General features: G+C 37.7%; 1 protein-coding gene across 2 annotated transcripts; it reads right to left on the reverse strand.

The window, feature by feature from the left end:
• Positions 1–1,372: 1,372 nt before the first annotated feature.
• Positions 1,373–20,201, reverse strand: LOC108968628 (semaphorin-1A). Of its 2 annotated transcripts, none has more exons than XM_018932752.1 (8): positions 20,077–20,201; positions 7,195–7,835; positions 6,962–7,055; positions 6,325–6,853; positions 5,930–6,071; positions 4,712–5,869; positions 4,458–4,641; positions 1,373–4,385 (listed from the first exon to the last, which is right to left on the reverse strand). In XM_018932752.1, exons 2-8 carry the CDS (start codon positions 7,337–7,339, stop codon positions 4,184–4,186), a joined length of 2,454 nt encoding a protein of 817 aa, XP_018788297.1. In that variant the 5' UTR covers positions 7,340–7,835; positions 20,077–20,201; the 3' UTR covers positions 1,373–4,183. The 2 variants fall into 2 exon arrangements, with proteins under 2 accessions (XP_018788297.1, XP_018788298.1); XM_018932753.1 differs by lacking the exon at positions 20,077–20,201 and adding an exon at positions 19,392–19,756.
• Positions 20,202–20,502: the final 301 nt, after the last annotated feature.

Here is a 20,502-nt window from a genome sequence, read left to right on the forward strand (position 1 = left end):
GATAAGGAGCATGCATCAGCTTCTCTGTAAAATATGGTCGGACGAAAGCATGCCCAACGATTGGAATTTAAGTGTGCTATGCCCAATCCTTAAAAAAGGATCCACAATCTGCGCCAACAACGGTGGGATTAGCCTCCTCAACATCGCGTATAAGGTTCTATCGAGAGTATTCTGTGAAAGTTTAAAGATCACCGTCAACAAACTAATTGAACCTTATCAGTGTGGCTTTAAAATCCACAACCGACTAGATATTCGCCATGTGCCAAATTTTGGAAAAGACCCATGAAAGGAGAATCGACACACACCACCTCTTCGTCGATTTCAAAGCTGGTTCCGACAGCACGAAAAGAAGCTGCCTTTATGCCGCGATGCCTGAATTTGGTATCCCCGAAAAAATAATACGTCTGTGGAAACTGACGTTGAGCAACACTAAAAGCTCCGTCAGAATCGGGAAGGACCTCTCCGAGCCGTTCGATATCAAACAAGGTTTCAGACAAGGCGACTTCTTCAACCCACTTCTGGAGAAAATAATTCGAGCTGCAGAACTAAATAGAGAAGGTACAATCTTCTATAAGAGTGTACAGCTGCTGGCGTATGTCGATGATATTGATATCATCGGCGTCAACACTAGACCTGGTGGAGAAGGGCCTGGCTATGCTTGGAGTATCCAATTGGCGCGAAAAGAAGAAATGACTGGCGCACTGTTTTTAACTCGGCTATAATCGCGTAAGCGGTGTCTACGCCAATTAAGAAGAAGAAGAAGCTACAATGGAAAATAGAAGATATCCAGGGGTGTTGTGGAATCTGATAGTTGTCGGAATCAGAATTGAAACCGATCAAAAAAAGTAGTAGGTGTCATGAATTCAGATATTATTGGTTTGATATTCGAAACAGAATTTGTATCGGTTTGGGTGTCACAGTAACCAATTTATCGGTTTTGCTATCAGAAACAAAGCAAGAAGATAGCCGTTCACAGATTTTAAATGTAAGTTAAGAAATTTCGTATTTATTACTATTGAGTTTTTAGAAAAAAAATCCGAATATTTAAAGATATTAGATTCATTTATTCATTCGATAAATGTTATCTCTGCAAATCTTCCTTTAATTCGGAACTTATTAAAAACTTTAATAGGACTGCTTCCAAATGTATTAATTTGGAAGTTTTTTCACTTCAGTAAACAGCTGGTTCGAATATTGGTTTTGCGTATGTTCGAAAAGACGAAAATCCAATCAGATTCTGTGACACCATTGAAAATCAGAATTGGTTTACAATTCTGTCCTGGATTCCACAACACCCCTGATTAATATTTTGGAAGTAAACTGCTTGCATATTATCCTTTGATTGACTAAATATAAAATTAAACAAAATGTATTTATTGAAAAGCACTCTATTTATTGAAATAAAAAGACGGATACAAATTTTATCTTCCAGCAACGAGCATATTGAAATTGTTTTAAGCTTGTTTTGGCCTGAAAACCATTAGGAAGACCCCGCCGATAAATTGTTTTCGTTTTAAAACCAATCAAAATCGTACAATCGATTGAATATAATTTGTATGTTGAAAAACAATTTTTTTTTTTAAATCTATCACAACTTTTTTTTGTTTTGTTTAAAAAAGATAGACTAATCTAAATTCGAGTATAAAACAATAAATCGACGCGTCAAATTTATGTGCGTGTTTGATATAACAATGTTTTATAATTGCAAATAATTATACTATAAAAAGAAATATATATATAGTATTTCCATTAGCGAAATATATCTACGAATGTATTCTTAAGCTTACATACTTCTAGAATCACTAACAAACTAACCTAATACATTATTTATGTATAGCTGTATAAAATATATTGTAAATATTCATCATAGATACATACATATTTATTACTAAAAATATTCCTTAATCGGACGGACTAACTTTCTAACTAGTACGTCTATGCAAGAAAATATATATGCATACATTTAATATTTATCATAGGTTTTAAGGCTTCACATTTTGAAATCTCTTCAATTTGTATGTACTTAATTTATGCTGGGTGTTGCAAAAGCTTTATCTGACAAATTTCGTCAATTTATGATGTATTTTGACGAGCTACAAATATTTTTCATTTAATGTGATGATTTTGTTTTAAAAATTTTATTTGCACATATCGTTTCTATTGTCAATTGGCATTAAATTTCGAAGGCAGCATTTTCCAATGATATTTGTAATTTCATCTTAATATATACTATATACAAATTTTGTTCCTAAATCTTTTGTTACCAATTTATACACCCTTTTTTATTTTAGTTATTTATATTATATATACCAATTCAATTCCTAACTAATTGAGCTTCTTTTACGATTTTGTTTGTAATATATTAATACTCGCTAGCTATTAGTTAATGTATGAATGATGGTGAAAATTCAGAGTTATTTAAACTAAAAAGCAAACTATGAAGTATTGATGAATGAGCGACTATTTGTTTGTTATAAAAATGAAATGTGTTGTTTATTTTTTTTAATTTATGATCAGTGCAGAAAATTTACGTTTTAATTTGATTCGCAAACAATTTATTCAACAAAGAATAGATAATAGACTACTTTCATTCATTACGTTTACTATTTATGGGAGTTTTATGCAGTGTAATGACCTTGAATAAATTACTAGCCATTTAATAGAATACAATTATACAATTGTCTCAAGTGTTTATGCATCAAATGGACTCACACGCACGACAGACAAATAGCTGGAAATGTGCATATGTAGACAAAAAAAAAAATAAAAGTAAGGAAAAATGCTGCGTGAAAGTGGTAGAAGTACAATTGGAGGGTACTCAAGCAAATGAGTGCTGACAAAAGTCGCTGTTTACATCCATGAATATCAAGCGCAATTCAACGCGCGTGAAAGCGTTGAAGATGTTAGTGGCGATGTTCACCATGATGATGATGCGCAAAATTAGCCAAGAGCATGATTGCAATACAAAAAAAAAAAACGGGCTAGTCACATAATTCTCATATGTTTTCGCGGGTTGCTTTTTGCCATAGTATAGACCAGAGTCTGCCAACTAAATATAAATGTATTATTTGACCATGTGTTGCTTTTGTTCGTCAAGCGTTCAGTCTAATTATAATACTCGTTTGCCTTTGTAATATTATTGAGTTATTACTATTATCTAATATTATGCTTTATAGCAATTGTTCGCATATTGTGCGGTGTTATTGTATGTATTAAGTTGAAATTCGTAGTGTTAGTGATGAGACGAAAATCAACTTCATAGCCAAAAGGAAGCCAAATTGCCTCAAACTACAAACACTATCATGTTGTAGCCATTTTATTTGCGTTAAACCAAAACGTTCGCAAAAGTCTCATTAGAGCTGTATAAATTGTAAAGATATTCGATATGTTTACGATACAAGTGTTGAGATACATGTGCTTGCGGGTTCAAATAAAGTGTTCAGAGTTGAAAGTTGGTGGCATGTATTATGAGTATACGCTTTCTTGTTTTTTGTATAGACAAATAAAATCACCCAACTTTTGCGTTTGTCATCCGCAACACTAAACACATGTCTGTCTTCACACCCGCACACGGACTTGTAATTATATTTGTACTTAATTGTAATGTGTTATTGTAAAGAAAAAGCAAAAACTCACTTTAACCTCAGTTTTCTCGTAATATGTAATTAGACTCACATTAATCAATAAACTTAAAAACTACATTTACTTAATATTAAAATTACATAAAAATTAAGACTCGCAATGACATAGGCTATGCACATGGCGTGCGCATGTGTGCAAATCAGCAAGGCAAGTGCGCGTCGTTGAAAGGTTGCCATACACTTCTAATTAAGACACAATTTGTTTACAGCTTAACTGAGCTCGTTCAGGAGTTTGCATTTGCACACTTAATGCATAACTGTTCATAGCCTTTAGATGCATGCGTTTAGACGGTTTAAGTTTACATTATACAAATCACTTATACCTCCAATGCAAACGTCTTTCGTAAAATGTAATTTTGTCTAGACTAATTTGCAACAGTCATACAACACACCGCGCATTTCACACTATTTCCATACAAGAAAAATCTTAAACAAAATCTTTTCCAACAAAAAAAAATATATATATAACTATTCTAAAAAAATTCAACTAGTTTTCTAAACGCAACTCAATGCTTCGCAATGGGTTGCAAATACGCCATAGATTATATATATGTGCGTTTAACCTTCGTTAAAGTAGACGTCTTGCAGGGTATTTCCTTTTCAAGATTTTCTGTAGAGTTCTTGCATTCATGGCTGCGATCCTTCTCTAAATCGAGATTGGGTTTTTTAAGACTGGAAAAATGGTTCGGATTCATTAGCAGATTGACATCTTTGCCATTATTATGATGCTTTACGGTGAATTGACTGTGTGGCGAGTAATAAGAATTAAATGAAAAAGATTTCGAAAAAATATGATTTGGTATTAATGAAACTTACGAATTCGAGGTGAATTGATTACGGTGATTTGCATGTAGTGACGTTGCTTTACACAACCGTTTTGAGGTATAATATCCAACAATAACGCCCACAACGAAAGCGATAAACGAGAGGGCCCAACATAAGCTCTTGCCGGCGACCTTTAATTGTCTGTCTTTTCTGTCATCTTGTGAAAGAAATGGACCTGTAAAATTAATATTTTCGTTTCAAAATTAATTTTATCACTTAATCGAACTCGATTTTTCCCAACTCACCACTCAGAGTGTTCATGAGCTCATTGGGATCCACCGATTGTAATGTTATTTTATTTCCATCGCTAAAACTGTTCAGCAAGTAATCATTGCCAGCGCCTGTGCTTGCATCCAAATCAGTTACTTTATCAGAGGGTACTTCGTCGACTGCAGAAACGCCACTCTCCGCTGAGGCTTTACTTGCGCCAACTGGAACGCTCTTAACCGCACTCACTTTTGTGTAGTGAAACTTTTTGCTGTGCAATTCTTCATCAACTTGTGGTTGTTGTTGTGCTGTAACCAAGTCAATGCCCGGACTTGCCACAATACCGCTACTAACAATTGGGCCGTCAGCCATGAGTGTGCCACGTGTGTACTTTGGACAAAGCGATGCTGCTGCTTTTTTGGTAGTATTCAAGCTCTGAAGGAAGGCTTTTGTGCCAAATTTGATGTTGTTGGGTGTAATACTTTTGCACTCATGATTCTGCTGATCCCAAGCGCAATTTGGATCTTGAAGACTGAGACAACCCAAACAGTCTACAATATGTCCACAATGATGCAAAGGCACTGTAACCAAACTGCCATCACTAACGACTAATAAACGATTGGTTTTCGAGGAAACGACCAGTTCACGCACCGGTACACCCAAAGGCAGTACTTGCATCTCAGAGATAAGAACTGTTTTTAATTTGCCCACACCTGTGGAACCGCTAGCCTGAATGGGTGTAGGTATGTTAATAAATTTTGTTATTCTGCCATCATCTGTGCCGGAGTAGATAACATCATAGTATTCACCATTTAATGCCATGAGTTGTGCATCAATAGCGATTGTGGTAAGTCGATGGTGTAAATTTACTTTCGTGAGTAGTGGGCGTCCGTAAACCGCGGGCACAGCAGTCTCCATTAATGGATGGGTTTTGGCGAAATTCACCGCAATGCTCGATAGCATTCGCGAATCTTCGACACACTTACCTGGACGTGATTCCGGCACTTGTTCATCCTGTATGGGTAGCCATTGTGATTGACTATCTTTTTGCGATTTAAAACTGCCCTCAAAAGCGTCCATAATATCATTTACATTGAACGCACACACCGCTGAACCGGGTATGGCGTTCACAGAGGTTGTGAAGACGGCATAGATGAGTGAATTTGACCCACTTTCGACAATGGGTGTGATTGACTCTGTGGGAAAAAATATAAAAGATATTTTATATTAAATAACAAATTGATTTTAAGACTTACGAATTTCATCGAAGTAGAAAGGAAATTCGCCAGGTACAGAGCAATTTAGTCGCGCTTTCAAAAATGAAGTCCAACTTTTGGAGAGTGAATATGGACCCCCACGATCGTTCTTGCATACGCGAGCGACTCTTGAGTAAATTGTCTGAAAAAGAGATAAGAAATTAAATTTAATATTTTATATTAAAATAATAAACTAATACAAGGGAATCAACTTATTACAATGAACCAACTTATTATTATAATTATTTCAATGTCACATTTTCTTGAAGTTTCAAAAATTTAAGTCAATATAATCTTTTTCCTCGAATCTAAACACTTGAAAAATTATGTTTATAAATTAATTACACTCCCACTGCTATTGACCCCTACATACCACGCAAAGATCACACACTCACCTTGCCGAAATTCATATACTCCATTGAAATTTCACGAAAGAAGAACATAACATAACGATCACGCTCCACAGCACCCACAAAGTCTGGTTGATTTAACTGTTTCAAGTCGTACTGTTCGGTGCGTAAATTTTCGCGATATATCAATGGATCACTACCCGAGAAGTCAGCAACGGTGGCACTATAAAGTTGACCGTCCGCATAGGCATAGGTGCTGTTATGTGCCGGACTATATGGGCAAAGACCTTGCGCTTCCACGTCGCGTACAATCTCATACCGTTGGCCGGAACCACCGGCTGCGCTCAGTTCACTTGTGGCGGGCGCATAATGGCGACAGCGCGGTTTATAAGAATTGGTGCCACACAACAAGATTTGCCCACCATCGAGGCGTGCAAATACGCGTATGTAGTTGTGGCAATCAGTTTCACATTTACCCTTTAGTGCGCACAATTCGCGATCGGCATCGGATGAGAACCATTCCAGGCGACTGAGTTCATGTAAACCATCCATGCTGATGTTGTACATCATGTCTCTATAGATAGGTGGGAATGAAGAGAACCAAAACACAAAGAAATGTGTGGTAAGTAATTGTCGGCGACAAAATAAGTTAATATAAGGACTGTGCAGCTTGAGAACTTACTTAGCACCCACCAGTATGGTGACATCATCGTAGGCCAAAATTTTAAAATAATCCGTGCTGTTGCCCAGGAACTTGGCAATGATTTTATCTTGCTCTGCAGTAGCGGTAGCATTAGGAGATAAGAATAATATACAAAATGCCAATTATAAAATGAATATAATTATACATATTATGTGTATTTAAAATTAAGTTTAAAGAACGGAAATGATTATCAACTGCACCATCACACTTACTAGGTTGCAAATCTGGGCGCACATCGGGCATCCAAGCGTGTACGGCATGTGGCAGTAGTAGTAGAAGGCATAACGTGCTGCAGCTAATTAGTGTTTTAATGGCGAACACGCTTTTGGTTGTAGATTTCTGTTGCAGCTCTTGCATTGTAACAATTATAATTATATTGTTATTAGTATATAGTCATCTATATATACGTTTTCTTGTTGTATGGTATGACTGCAGCGATACTTTCAATTGCTAACGCACAAAATTTCGTACACTTAGGTATATATGTTTGTATGCGCCGTTAATTGTAACATGTAGTTAGTTAATTATTATACTTCAAATTCAGCTTATATACACACAATGAGTCGGTGGGCGTTAAAGGCTTTGCCGGCACTGCTGTTTACTGCAGCTATTATTGTTTGCGGATTGACACATATTTTCCGGTTAACATCATACACTAAAAACGAACACAGCAAACTTATTCGCGTACGTACGCCACGAGCAAGACTAACTAAATGGCATGGGCACACGCCCTGTGCTATGAAGGTGGTCTGGAACTGTGTTCCAGGCTTAAACACGCTCACGTCTGCTAATTGTTAGGCGGCAGTGCTAATTGTGTGCTTCTAATACGCTCAACACAATGGAAATTAAATACCTGCAAGATAGAATGGTAATAAAGAGCATTAATAAATAGAACAATATGTAGCTATAGAATCAAGCGCAACTATGTTATGAGATGCGCTGAAGGATGGTATGCAATAGATATTAGGTTCGGTGCAAATTTCATAGTGGAACGTGCGTGCAAAAATCAAAAGAAATTTCGCAAGCGCATTATAAAGAGTGCATGTGCGCAGCAGCTAATCAGGTCTTCAAATTGGTGATACTATTCGCTGGCAGTCAAGTATTACAGGTATTATAAACATTGTGCACCTACGGCGGACATATGCGGGCACAAGAAAATATGTATGTCCTTTAAATGTACTTTCTACCTTACACTTTGTAACTTCACAGCCGCCACACACATGTGATGACACATTTCATAGAAAATTGGATAAATTGAATGGAAAGCACGTACGGTATTTCCATCAAATTGTTTATATTATAACCAGCCTGTTGCACACTTACTAATAAAATAAAACGCTCGTCATATTTGATTGAAGTTTTATTTTTTCCTAGGAAAAACGTGACTTTGGTGGCATTGACAAGTGGTGTGTGAAAATATTCGAAACATGCGAGCAAGCACGCGATGCAAAGGACACTAATTACACAAACAACAAAACTACATATGTAGCACTATATGTTGTACACAAACGGTTAGTGAAATTAGAATTAGAAACAAAATAGTCGTCTTTGGTCAATTGTTGCCATTTTTCCCATACTTAAACTGCTAATAATTAGCGAGAAAGGGAATGAGAAGGAAATAGATGTGAATTCACTGCCTGTTGGCTGCATCATGTGTGGAATACAATGCTGGCGACATACTGCAAACGATATCTGTCAAATATTAAAATATACACGTTCTTATCGACGGACCTATTTTGACAGCTGCACGACTACACGACGGCAGGCCGACAGTTGTAGGTTCTCGCTAACTTCAATTTTATCCTATATTTGCCAACGACAGTAGGACGACAGTAGATTTGACAGTAGAATGAAAGATAGGGAGATGAGGTAGAGGTAATGCCACTAATACGTAAAATGTAATATTACTCAAAGCATTAACAAACCTGACGTTATTTTACAAATAAAAGCATAAAATAGCTCTGTTACATCATTTATAACAACAATTGATAATTTAAAACAAATAAATTTACCTATTTACTTATATTTTGCTTAAACATTTCACTTTGAACAAAACATATTTTTAACAAAAACTTTAAGCTTAATGGATTTTCAATAAAATATTTAAATATGCAATAACCAAATGTTCAAGTGCCAAGAGATTGGCTCATCTCACACTAGCTTAGCTTTCTTAGCACTTAATTTCTCAACACAAATATTAGCTTTTTTAATGTGACCGATATAAAATTTCTACAAATATGTACATACATATATACATATATAGAATCAACTACCCAGTATGTTCACTTGATAGCCATATGAAACTCAAACCGAAAAAGAAGTGTACTATACAAATGGTTTGCAAACAAAGTATTTATTTAAAACGTGTGCCCATCCATATGTTGGATAATTTAGCTTGGCGGATGAGCATATGCACAATTCTATACAAATGTAAAGGTTTGTGAAAATGCTTTTATACACAATTATTTATCTCTACACTTACTTTCCTTTTTTGTTCTACTATCAAACTACTCCACTTGTGCGTTTATTATTTATTTATTCATGTGCATACATACTATGTACATATATACATTTGGTGCATATGCAGATAATGTGCTCCACTTTTGAACACTAGATGCATATGCTGTATAATTTATAGCGGCTTAATTTTTACTCACACCTGTTTTAAAAAGCATTTTGTATGTAGATTTGATTATGTTACGTTCTAGCGATTTAAATTATACATACATATACCGTGACAACGTTTCTTATTGCAGTATTTTTTAGTTGCTTCTGATTTTATATTCTAAATGAAATAAATATTACTTAACAATCAAAATTTTATTCTAAATCTCCATTGAAAACAACTCACGCTTACGTCGCAAATAAGTTTAAATAAAATATTCAAGAACGTAATCTAACATAACACTAAATGAACGTTAATTATAATACATAATGAATAATAGTAATGATTTTCAATGTCAAAACTCTCAAACGTGTACTGCTTCGCACTCAAACGTCAACGATTGTTAATGCCGAATTTCATTTTACAATGCGAACACTTCAACAACAACCCAAGAAAACAACCACAATTGGAGAAAAGTTAAACTCTATATCTCAATAAACTGGGGCATGACTCATACACTTTTGCGCTTTTGAGTGGTGGAAAAATTAAAAGAACAAGTAAGGAAGAGCTAATTTCGGGTATCACCGAACATTTTATACTCTCGCATGATAAAGTGATAATCGAGATTTCATTATCCGTCATTTACATATTTTTTATTTTGCTGTAAAATTAATTAGATTAGATCAATTTGTGTACTTTGAATATTGAATTGTATTTTCATTTATTTTAATTGTATTGAAAGGTTATAGTCCGATCACGACAATTTTTCACAAGGGATACCTCAGCTCAAATACCGTATTTGTGTAAAGTTTTATTCCGCTATCATCATTGGCACCTAATGTATATATTATACAGAGAATTCATCAGATGGAATTCAAAATAGCGTTATATTGGAAGAAGGCGTTGTTGTGAACCGATTTCACTCATATTTCGTACATCAGGGTGTTAAGAAAATGTTACATACCAGTTAATGCACTTTTAGTGATTTTCAACATAATCTTTGTATGGGAGGTGGGCGTGGTTATTATCCGTTTTCCATTTTTGAACTGTATATGGAAATGCCTGAAGGAAACGACTCTATAGAGTTTGGTTGAAATAGCTATGGTAGTTTCCGAGATATKTACAAAAAACTTAGTAGGGGGCGGGGCCACGCCCACTTTTCCAAAMAAATTACGTCCAAATATGCCACTCCCTAATGCGATCCTTTGTGCCAAATTTCACTTTAATATCTTTATTTATGGCTAAGTTATGACACTTTATAGGTTTTCGGTTTTCGCCATTTTGTAGGCGTGGCAGTGGGCCGATCTTATGGAGCCAACAAATACGTGTACGAAGTTTCATCATGTTCAGGGGTGTTGTGGAATCTGATAGTTGTCGGAATCAGAATGGAAACCGATCAAAAAAAGCAGTAGGTGTCATGAATTCAGACATTATTGGTTTGATATTCGAAACAGAATTTGAATCGGTTTTGGGTGGCACGGAAACCAATTTTATCGGTTTTGCTGTCAGAAACAAATCATGAAGATAGTCGCACACAGATTAGAAATGTAAGTTAAGAAATGAAGTTATTTTATTGTTACGAATTAATTTACTTTTATTTCTATAGGAGAAAACATAAGAATAAAAGAAGAAATGTCCTAATTATTAAGTTTTGGAAAAGATAATGCGGATGTTTAAGAGGGCAGCCTGCTTTAGAGGCTTAAAAAATCGATTTTGTTGAAGCTTTTTTGGGAGGGAAATAAATAATTGATTAAAGCGAAATTTCTAGGGTTTATAGTTATATATTTAAACATCATTCGCACATTTTTTTGATACGAAATCTTTTACATTTTGCCTTTGGGAAGCAATTGTCAGAATTCAAAGAGATTCATATTATTTAATAACTTATGTTCAAATTAAACTATGAAAAAAGTGTAAAATTATAATAAAATTTAAAATTGAAAAAAAAACTGATTTTATTGTGAAAAAATTTTACTTTAAATATATGTTCAAATTAAATTTTTTTAGTTTTGTTAGTTTAAATAAAAGATAATTTAATGCCAAAGATAATAAATTTTGCCCCAATTCCATATGACAAATGCGTCTTTATTAATTCAATAAATTTTATCTCTTTAAATCTTTCTTTAATTCGGAACTCATTAAAAACTTTAATAGGATGTGTTCATTTGCAAGTTTTGTCACATTAGTAAACAGCTGATTCGAATGTTGGTTTCGCGTATGTTCGAAAAGACAAAAATCGAATCAGATTCTGTGACACCATTAAAAATCAGAATTGGTTTGCAATTCTGACAGCTAAGCAATTCTGTCTTGGATTCTACAACACCCCTGCATATCTCAATTATTACTCAAGTTACAGCTTGCTCGGGAGGACGGACGGACAGACGGACGGACGAACAGACAGACATATGGATTTCAACTCTACTCGTCACCCTGATCACTTTGGAATACATAACCCTATATCTGACTCTTTTAGTTTTAGGACTTACAAACAACCGTTATGTGAACAAAACTATAATACTCTAATTAGCAACTCTGTTGCGAGAATATAAAAAGTAAGGGGCAACCGAACATTTTATACTCTTACAACTCCCAAGAAATACTAAGCCAGGGAAATACTTTAAAATGTAAAACCAATGATATAAAGTAAGGTCAGCCGTATGTTCGAAAATCCTGATATTAGTTACATACCATTGCTAGAGACGTACTATCCCTGAATTTCAATTAGGTATCTCAGACATTGACCGATATTTTCGATCAAAAGTCAACTTTAGATACTGGGGTCCAAATATTCGGTACCTAGGGCTTGAACTGTTTTTGTTCGATTTGAATAATTATTGATCATAAGATGGCATACTTTAAGGAAATCCTTACTGCAAAATTATATTCCGTTATATTAAAAACATCTTGATTTGTGTACTGAAAGGTGAAAGAATCGAGTGAAATTTAAAATTGTGCTAAATGGGAAGTAGCCGTGGTTATTGTCCCATTTCGTCAATTTCACAACGTTGAAAGAATATGAAAAGAATGCCACGTATCAAATTTCTTAGTGTTTCTCTCGGCAACTCGAGCTCTTCATCTGAAATGGGTGGTGATTTGAGTCCAAGAACGCCATTCACTGGAAGGGAGTCGGTGAAGGTGCTGATAGCTCCACTGTGAATGGCGATCAGAACCTGTCGGAAGTTAGTTGCGTCCGAAGTCCGGTCGGCCTATTATTCGGTGTCGTCGAATTAATTGAGGAAAAACCCTTTGATGTACCTTCCAGCAGGAAGTTGCATGTAGTGGAGTTCATTATGCTCCTTAACTGGGAACATAAGCGTCCCACTATGTAGATGTTCGATGGGAGATATCAAGATGCGTCCTGTCGTGGTCCGGATGCAGTGTTCTGGCAGGCCTGAAGCTTCTTCATCTGCGTTCCACTGCATCCAGGCGACCATATTGGCACGGCGTATTTGAGGACCAGTGTAATAGTTTTGTTCACCTACTGTCCTGTTGAATTAATCGATGCAAAGTTATATACACCCTGTCAAGAAAGATTCGAGAATTTTTAAATAAAACGAAAATTTTTAATCATCATACACATTTATTTTATCGCCTTCAAAGCGATGCGCATGTGCCAACGCTTCTTCCAATCGTCAAAACAATTTTTATATCAATATCATCAGCATACGCAGCAGCTGTACACTATTTTAAGGACTGCGTCGAATAAAATTGTCCGTTACAAAAATGAAAAAATCTTTTAAACCAGTTGTGCGATTTTTATAAACCAAAATATTTTAATATAAACATTTATTTTAAATATAAAAGACTGAAAAATAAACCAAGAATTATGTTATTTTTTTAGTGCTTTATGGCAATGTCCGATACTCTCATAGCTGAAGACCACTTTTCCCACGACAGTCGGGTCTACGAAAACAGGAACGGACCCGGATTTTTATCTGGCCAAGGACAGTCAACTCGGCAGAATTCTGTACTTACRACAACAAAAAAAAACCACTTTCTTTTAAAATTTTGAAGATCATTGATCACTTTTTTATTGCCTTCATCGCCCTTTTTACTTTTTACCAAAGCCTCTATATCTATCTCTCAGTCGGCCTTAGATCTGGACAGTTAGATGGATTTGCTTCTCTTGGTACACAAATCACTCCATTCCGCTGGCACCACTCTAAGGCTGTTTTGCTATAATGACATAAAGCGAGGTCAGGCTAATAAAACGTGGACACTTCATATTGGCTTAAAAATGGGAGCAATCTCTTTTGTAAACATTCCTTCACATACACATTGTACCCGATGTAAAGAATGAGCTGCTCCTTTGCCTGCCACACAAGAAATTTCTTAGGAAATTTTGTCACCTATTTGTCTTTGAATTTTTCAGCAACATTTCCTCGAAAATCAGCTGTATAATATTCCTGTCCGTCTGCTAAAACGTAGGTCCCGTCATCCGTCTGTACGTCTTCAGATCAGCTTCTTTCTTCGACTTGCATGCGAAAGATTCTGAGCAGCCAGCCTTCCTCGCCAATTTGTGCCCGAAATGCTTCTCTTTCTTGAGAATGGTAACAACGTTCTTCGCATTCTCCCGATCATGTGGCCCCGTCTTTTTACCAGAACCTATCTTCCTGTCAATACACACATCTTCCTTAAAGCGTTTAATAACGCGAGAAATGGTTTTAGGGTTAGCCCCTACCTCTTTGGCAATTTTCTTAAACGACCACTGCGGTTTCTTTCGAAAATAATTTAATTTACCATTTTCGTTTTAAATAAATTTTTATTGACTCTAACGGATGCATAATATTTTTTGGCATTTATTTCAGAGCTACTAAGATAAAAATTTGTTTGTTTAAAATTTTTAATTGCACGATATGGAAAAAAAATGTGACACACAAAACACAGTCTTATCTGAAACCTCGGAGAGGGCCTTCCCGATCCTGACGGAGCTTTTGGTGTTGCTCGACGTCAAGTCGGGTGCGCCTTCTCATGACGTTATGCTTTCACTGCCATTATGCAGGCTAGAGGAGTGTACCATCCATAATTTAGGTATATTCTAAGCTTCAGTTAGTCTATGACTCATAATTATAAAATTATTTAATAAGTAGAGTTGATTAATGGGAAAGAAAGTAGCTTCTTTAGTTGATTTTCTATTAAAAATGTTATAGTGGCTTATATACGATAGAATTTTGTACATACACAGACATGTTTATGTAGGATAAATTTGAACAAAATGTAAATTTGCGCTTGTGCAGTAACGCTTTAATTGTATTAAGCAAACACACTATTACTATTATAACAGCGCATGTTCCATATGAGTCACGCCTTTTATAGTAACCAATTATTGAATTCATAACTATTATTTCCTCAAATACGCAGGTGCTTGCAATCTATAAAAAACAAATTGTGTATTGCTGAGGTTTGGTATAAAACTATCACAAGGCTATTTAATGAATGTAAAAACTTCACTTTATAGAATGCTGATGATAACATGATTCTTGTATCTACATATTTTATTTGACTTACGTATACGTATGCGACATATAAAGGTTTGCGGTACCTATAACCCTATATATTTTTTAATCAGAAGGACTTCCTCTTTCCAACGGTACATTCAAATCGCGGCACCAAAGAAATCGGAATTGTGCCAATGGTTTTTCCGGAACATTTGCAAATATATTTACAAAATAGTAGGATCATACTTTAATGAGTGCTACTAGTTGGAGAGATATTTAATACTTTGTACTAGATTTATAGTTCGCATACGTTGTATAGCTAATTCATATTCGTTGCCAGTGCCCACACATAGTACTTTGCCCAGATAAGATACCGACAAGATGCTGTGCTTTGCTACTTCCCAAAACCATGAATGAAATATGTAAATTTGTATCATAATATGTAAATTTCAAGACTCAAATTCGAGCTCAGTTCTGCTTTTATAGTTGGGTTGACGTGTTGCGATCACGTTCGCGCATCCGCTAATTGATAAAAATGCTAATCACAAAAATTACAGTACATAGAGTAGTATGAACAGTTGACGATTTGCAGCGGGTGCTTGAATATGTAATATTTTAAAGATGATTGTACACATTATTTACATACATATAGTATATTGTATGGACAATTTGTAGAGCAAAAAACGTAGCATGAAGAGTTACTGATTTCGAGCGGTAATGCTGAAGCAATTCATCATGACTTCCGTTGAGTATTTTTTTTAAATAATTTAAACACCAACTAATCTAACTATCCATACGCATGTTGTTGTTGTGGTTTTAACGGTTATCAGTCCCCGTTAGGATGGTGAGGGTTATCAGCGTTGTCGTCGACGTCATCTAACGGGAGGCCCAAGAAATATGATGTTTCAACGGGGTCGGACCAAAGGGAAATGGGTGCTAGATGGGTGGGGTTGGTTGGGCATCCAAAGAGGTGGTCAGTGACATGCGAAGACTCGTTGCATGCCGGACATACATTAGGTACGTCAGGGTCTGTTCTGGATAAGTAGGAGTTTAGCCTGCTACAATATCCAGAACGAAGTTGCGCCAGGGTCACTCGCGTTTCTCGCGGCAACTCGAGCTCTTCGTCTGCTATGGGTGGTGGYTTGACTCCTAGTACGCCATTCACGGCAAGGGAGTCGGTGAAGGTGTTGATGGCTCCACTGTGAATGGCGGTCAGTRCCTGTCGAAAGTCTGTTGCGTCCGAGGTCCTGTCGGCATATTGTACGATGTCGGCGACGTGGTCAAGGAATGACCTATTGATGCTCCTAGGAGGCGGTTCCGCTCCAAACAGATAACAGCAAGGATGATTTCTACGAAAGGGGCCCAGCAGCAACTGCTTGGAGAGGAGTTCATTATGCTCCTTAACTGGCAGCGTAAGCGTCTCACTGTGTAGGTGTTCGATGGGAGACATCAAGAGGCATCCTGTCGTGGTCCGGAGTGCTGTATTCTGGCAGGTCTSGAGTTTCCTCATCTGCGTGCCACTGCATCCAGGCGACCATATGGGTGCTGCGTAGTTAAGGACCGGCCGGCCGATTGCCTAGTAAGTTGCCAACAACGTGTCTTTGTCTTTTCCCCATGTGCTGGCGGCTAGCGACTTGAGGATTTTGTTGCGGCTCTGTACTTTGGCGATAATCGCGGTCGTATAGGGATATAAGGAGCATAGACTGTCGAAGGTGACACCTAAAATCTTAGGGTTATTRACAGTCGGAATTTTGACGCCGTCGACTGCAATATTAAGTTCCAGTCTATACTCCTTCGTCCAGTTCGTGAATATGGTCGCTGTGGATTTGATGGGGGAACTGTGCACTTTTCGGAATCCATGCTGGTGGCTGGCTAGGCTCAGGTGGTGAGTAACAATTCCTCAAGTGTCTTCACTACTGGGGAGAGGAGAGTTATCGGTCGATAAGATTCGTCTTTGTTGGCGGTTTTCGCAGGTTTCAGTAGAGGGACCACTCTTCCGACTTTCTACACATCGGGTATTTGAGTGGTCAGCGACAGGTTGAGGACCTTGGTGAGATATCTTACTCCTGTCGAGCTAGGTGCTTTAGCATTAGCATGTTGATTCCATCAGGACCAATGGATTTGGAAGATTTTGCTTTGTTGATGACACCCTGAACCTCCTCATCGGTGAAAGTAAGTGGCGCGCCGTCGTTTGGCATTTTGCGCAGCCCTCGGTTAACACATCTCTTGGCTTTGTCTACCGAAGGGTGCAGTGTAAACTGTCGGCTAAAATAGCTTGCGCACTTCTTCGGGTCCGAAGAGGCATGACCATTGAATTGAACTTCAACTCGGTCGTCGTGACTCTTCGGGTTAGACAAAGCTTTGACAGTAGCCCAAAGCTTACTCACACCGGTGGAGAGGTTGCAGGACTTCAGGTGCTCTATCCATTTCGTCCGCTTATGATGGTTTACCATAAGCAGAATCTCCAAATTGAGATTAAGGTGTCGCGCTCATTAGCTAAAACGGCTGCTTCGGCTGGGAAGTTGGGGCGGATTTCCGCTATTCGTCCAGCTGGGATGAAGCGAGCTGTAGCTGTTGCGACCACATTGCGGAATTGACGTTCGCCAACGCATACGTCCGTAGGAATGGGTAGAGCGTTGAAGGTGCTCTCAGTAAATTCTGCCGACCCAGTTAGCTTTGTTAAAGTTAACGAAGGAACGGTTGTCCCCAGAAAAGAAATCGGCAGGCTCCTCGATCGAGATAATTATGGACAGATGGTCTAATGCGAGAGTTAGCATAGGTCGCCAGGTTATGTTTTTTATCAGACGACCACTAGCGATTGTAATATCGGGCCAAGTGCCCATAATTCTGGTGGGGGCTTCGTCACCCTGTAGGGCAACATGCAATTGGGGGGATGTATATATTAAATATTTCGAGCTCGACATCGCCTGRCCGGATAGCTATGCCCTGACATTCTAGGGTAGTATCCCTGCGGTCGATGTCTACATCGATTAGACGATACTGCCCGGTGTTGTGCAATATAAAGGCTAGGCCACGACCATTATCTCGCTCGCGATCTTTACGTATAACGTTGAAACCGGCACAACTCAGAAGATTTGAGCGGCTGTTTAGCTTGGTTACTTGATGCGCAGCTATCGATACGCGCTAGCGATTCATAAGTGCAACTATCTCCTYGATCTTGTTCTGGAGTCCGTTGCAGTTGAATTGAAGTAACCGGGTTTGTCGCGGGTGTCCGTGGGTGATCCTGGGGGTGAGGAAGGGGCGTGTGGGTGGTATTTGTTGCAGCTGCAGAACCCGCAGGGGCGGTTGTCGCACTGGGGTGTTGGTTGGCGGCGCCACTGTTGTGTTGCGCGGGGGCAGACTCCTGCAGCATGAGGCAACGTTCGACTCACTCCACTCACGTGTGGTGCGCAGGCCGGAACACGCCGGGAAGTGACACCAGCCAGCGCAAGAGTTGCACTTGACTGATKTGACGTTCCGACGTATGACGGCCTGACACACGGAACAGACTGTCCGAGGAACCAAGAGTTGCTGATTGGTTCTCGCACGAGGATTGGAGCAGGATGAAATTTGGAGTCCACTCGTGGTCCACTCCCTATGAGTCTTAAGGTCTGAGCGGGTCTTAAGATGGCACCATCCATTGCATGTATTGCATCTGACCGAGGTGGAGTTTGGATCGAGCCGTTTTGAGCATACGCAGCAGAAAAATTCCTCCGGGCCCTTGTTGGACTCAATGCCGGCATGAGTCAAGAGGATACGGAGCAACCCTGCTGCAAGGCGTTGCTCCAATGACCACAAACACAGATTAATACTCACCTATCCAAACGGGGTTAGATCGCCGAAAAAACAGCCCTTGGTCGGATGAAATCCGAGTCAATTCCGGTGCTTAGAACCGGCTGTCATGGGAATTGATCCATACAGCATCATAAGATATGGCAGCTTTATTCCTTTTTAATTGAAATATATAAAATTGTACATGACACCGTATGCAGTTTATAAATTGTACAAGTTTGCAATCACATTTATGGAAAAGCACACAAACCAAATTTGCTTTGGTAGACAAAACATCGCAACTACCCTTGAGACGTATTATAGCAGTAAAATGCAAACACAAAAGAAAATCTAAATCTCTTTTTTGTATACACACGATTTAAGTGGTTATTGCCACTTTTAGAGTTGCTCTATTATTGCCGCGACTACCAATTGTATCTGAACACTACCGCTAACACTCAACCCAAGCAAACATTGCTCCTTCTGCACCTTTGACTTCGATACTAGTTTGTTCAAGAGTTTCATTAATTGTTTTTTATTCAACTCTTCTATTTCTATTCTTTTTTAGTTCTGTATGCTGCTATTCAATACCTACCACAACTAGTGAGCCAGTCAACAATTTAATAAGCAATAGACGAACGAACACGCATACGAGTTATCGACCGAGAAGAGCGTGTGGGACCCGCCTTAAAGCAATCCACTCCAATTCACCTGTGGCCCCACTTATGACGAGTTTTTTTTTTGGTTTGTCACTTCTCATCGCCTTGTCCCCCCTGTTCAATGTGCACAAAAGTAACACCAACACCACAAACATTGTCAACTAGCCGTAGCTGTCGTCAATGGTATTGTTGTAGCTACGGTGCTGACGATATTTCTTCTTTTCTTATTTTTTGTTTCTTCTTTTATGCATATATTAATTATGCTTGTTGTTGCTGTTGCCCCACACTATGCTAAGCTTGATTGTTTTAAGTTTTCATGTTTGCCAGTAGCGTACTCCAGCAAAACCTGTTTGAATTACAACAAAAAAATATATACAAAACTCGCACCCATACATACACAAATAAAAACCAACACGACGCTAGCGGATACACACACATATGTACTTCTATGTACGTTTTATTGCTGCGTCCAGTATAAGCAGCTCGAAGAACATAGGAAACGGGTAATAAGTCCCAATTTCCTGCACTTTCAACTGGTTTTGCTACTCTATTTTCCACTAATTAGCACAGTTACAATTGATATTTTGCTTTCTCAAAGCTTTAATTGCACTTAGAACTCACCAAAAATTAGAGAAAACTTTAAAATATTAATTAATTTAAAACAACAAATAAACAAAACACAAATCTTTAGCACAATTTAATTCATTTGAGTGCGTCGGTGGCCATAGCTCAAAACACTCTCTATGTCTTCTGTATCTATACATAAAGTGGATGAATTTGATCAGCCACCAGGGTGGGCATGAATATTCCACAGGGTTGCATGTGCGTTTAAATATTTAGCTGTTGTAACAATTGGAATCACTTATGATCTCAAAAAATCATTTATTTTAATAAGTATTTCTAATATTTTAGGTTTCTTAAATTTTACAGCTTTATAAATAAATAGTTGTATATCTTTTATTTATTTTTTACTTATTAAAGTGCATTATTCCATTTTCTAAACTTTCAATTAATTCGCCACAACTGTGAACTGTTCTCCAAAAGTTT

This window comes from Bactrocera latifrons, unplaced genomic scaffold, assembly GCF_001853355.1.
Source record: "Bactrocera latifrons isolate USDA-ARS-PBARC rearing strain unplaced genomic scaffold, ASM185335v1 scaffold_222, whole genome shotgun sequence".
Lineage (NCBI taxonomy): Eukaryota > Metazoa > Arthropoda > Insecta > Diptera > Tephritidae > Bactrocera > Bactrocera latifrons.

Coding starts and splice junctions, on each gene's coding strand:
- LOC108968628 (XM_018932752.1), bottom strand. CDS start 7,339: ATGCAAGAGCTGCAACAGAAATCTACAACCAAAAGCGTGTTCGCCATT. Junction 6,072..6,324: donor AGTATATGAATTTCGGCAAG/GTGAGTGTGTGA, acceptor TCTCTTTTTCAG/ACAATTTACTCAAGAGTCGC. Junction 5,870..5,929: donor TTTCTACTTCGATGAAATTC/GTAAGTCTTAAA, acceptor TTTTTCCCACAG/AGTCAATCACACCCATTGTC.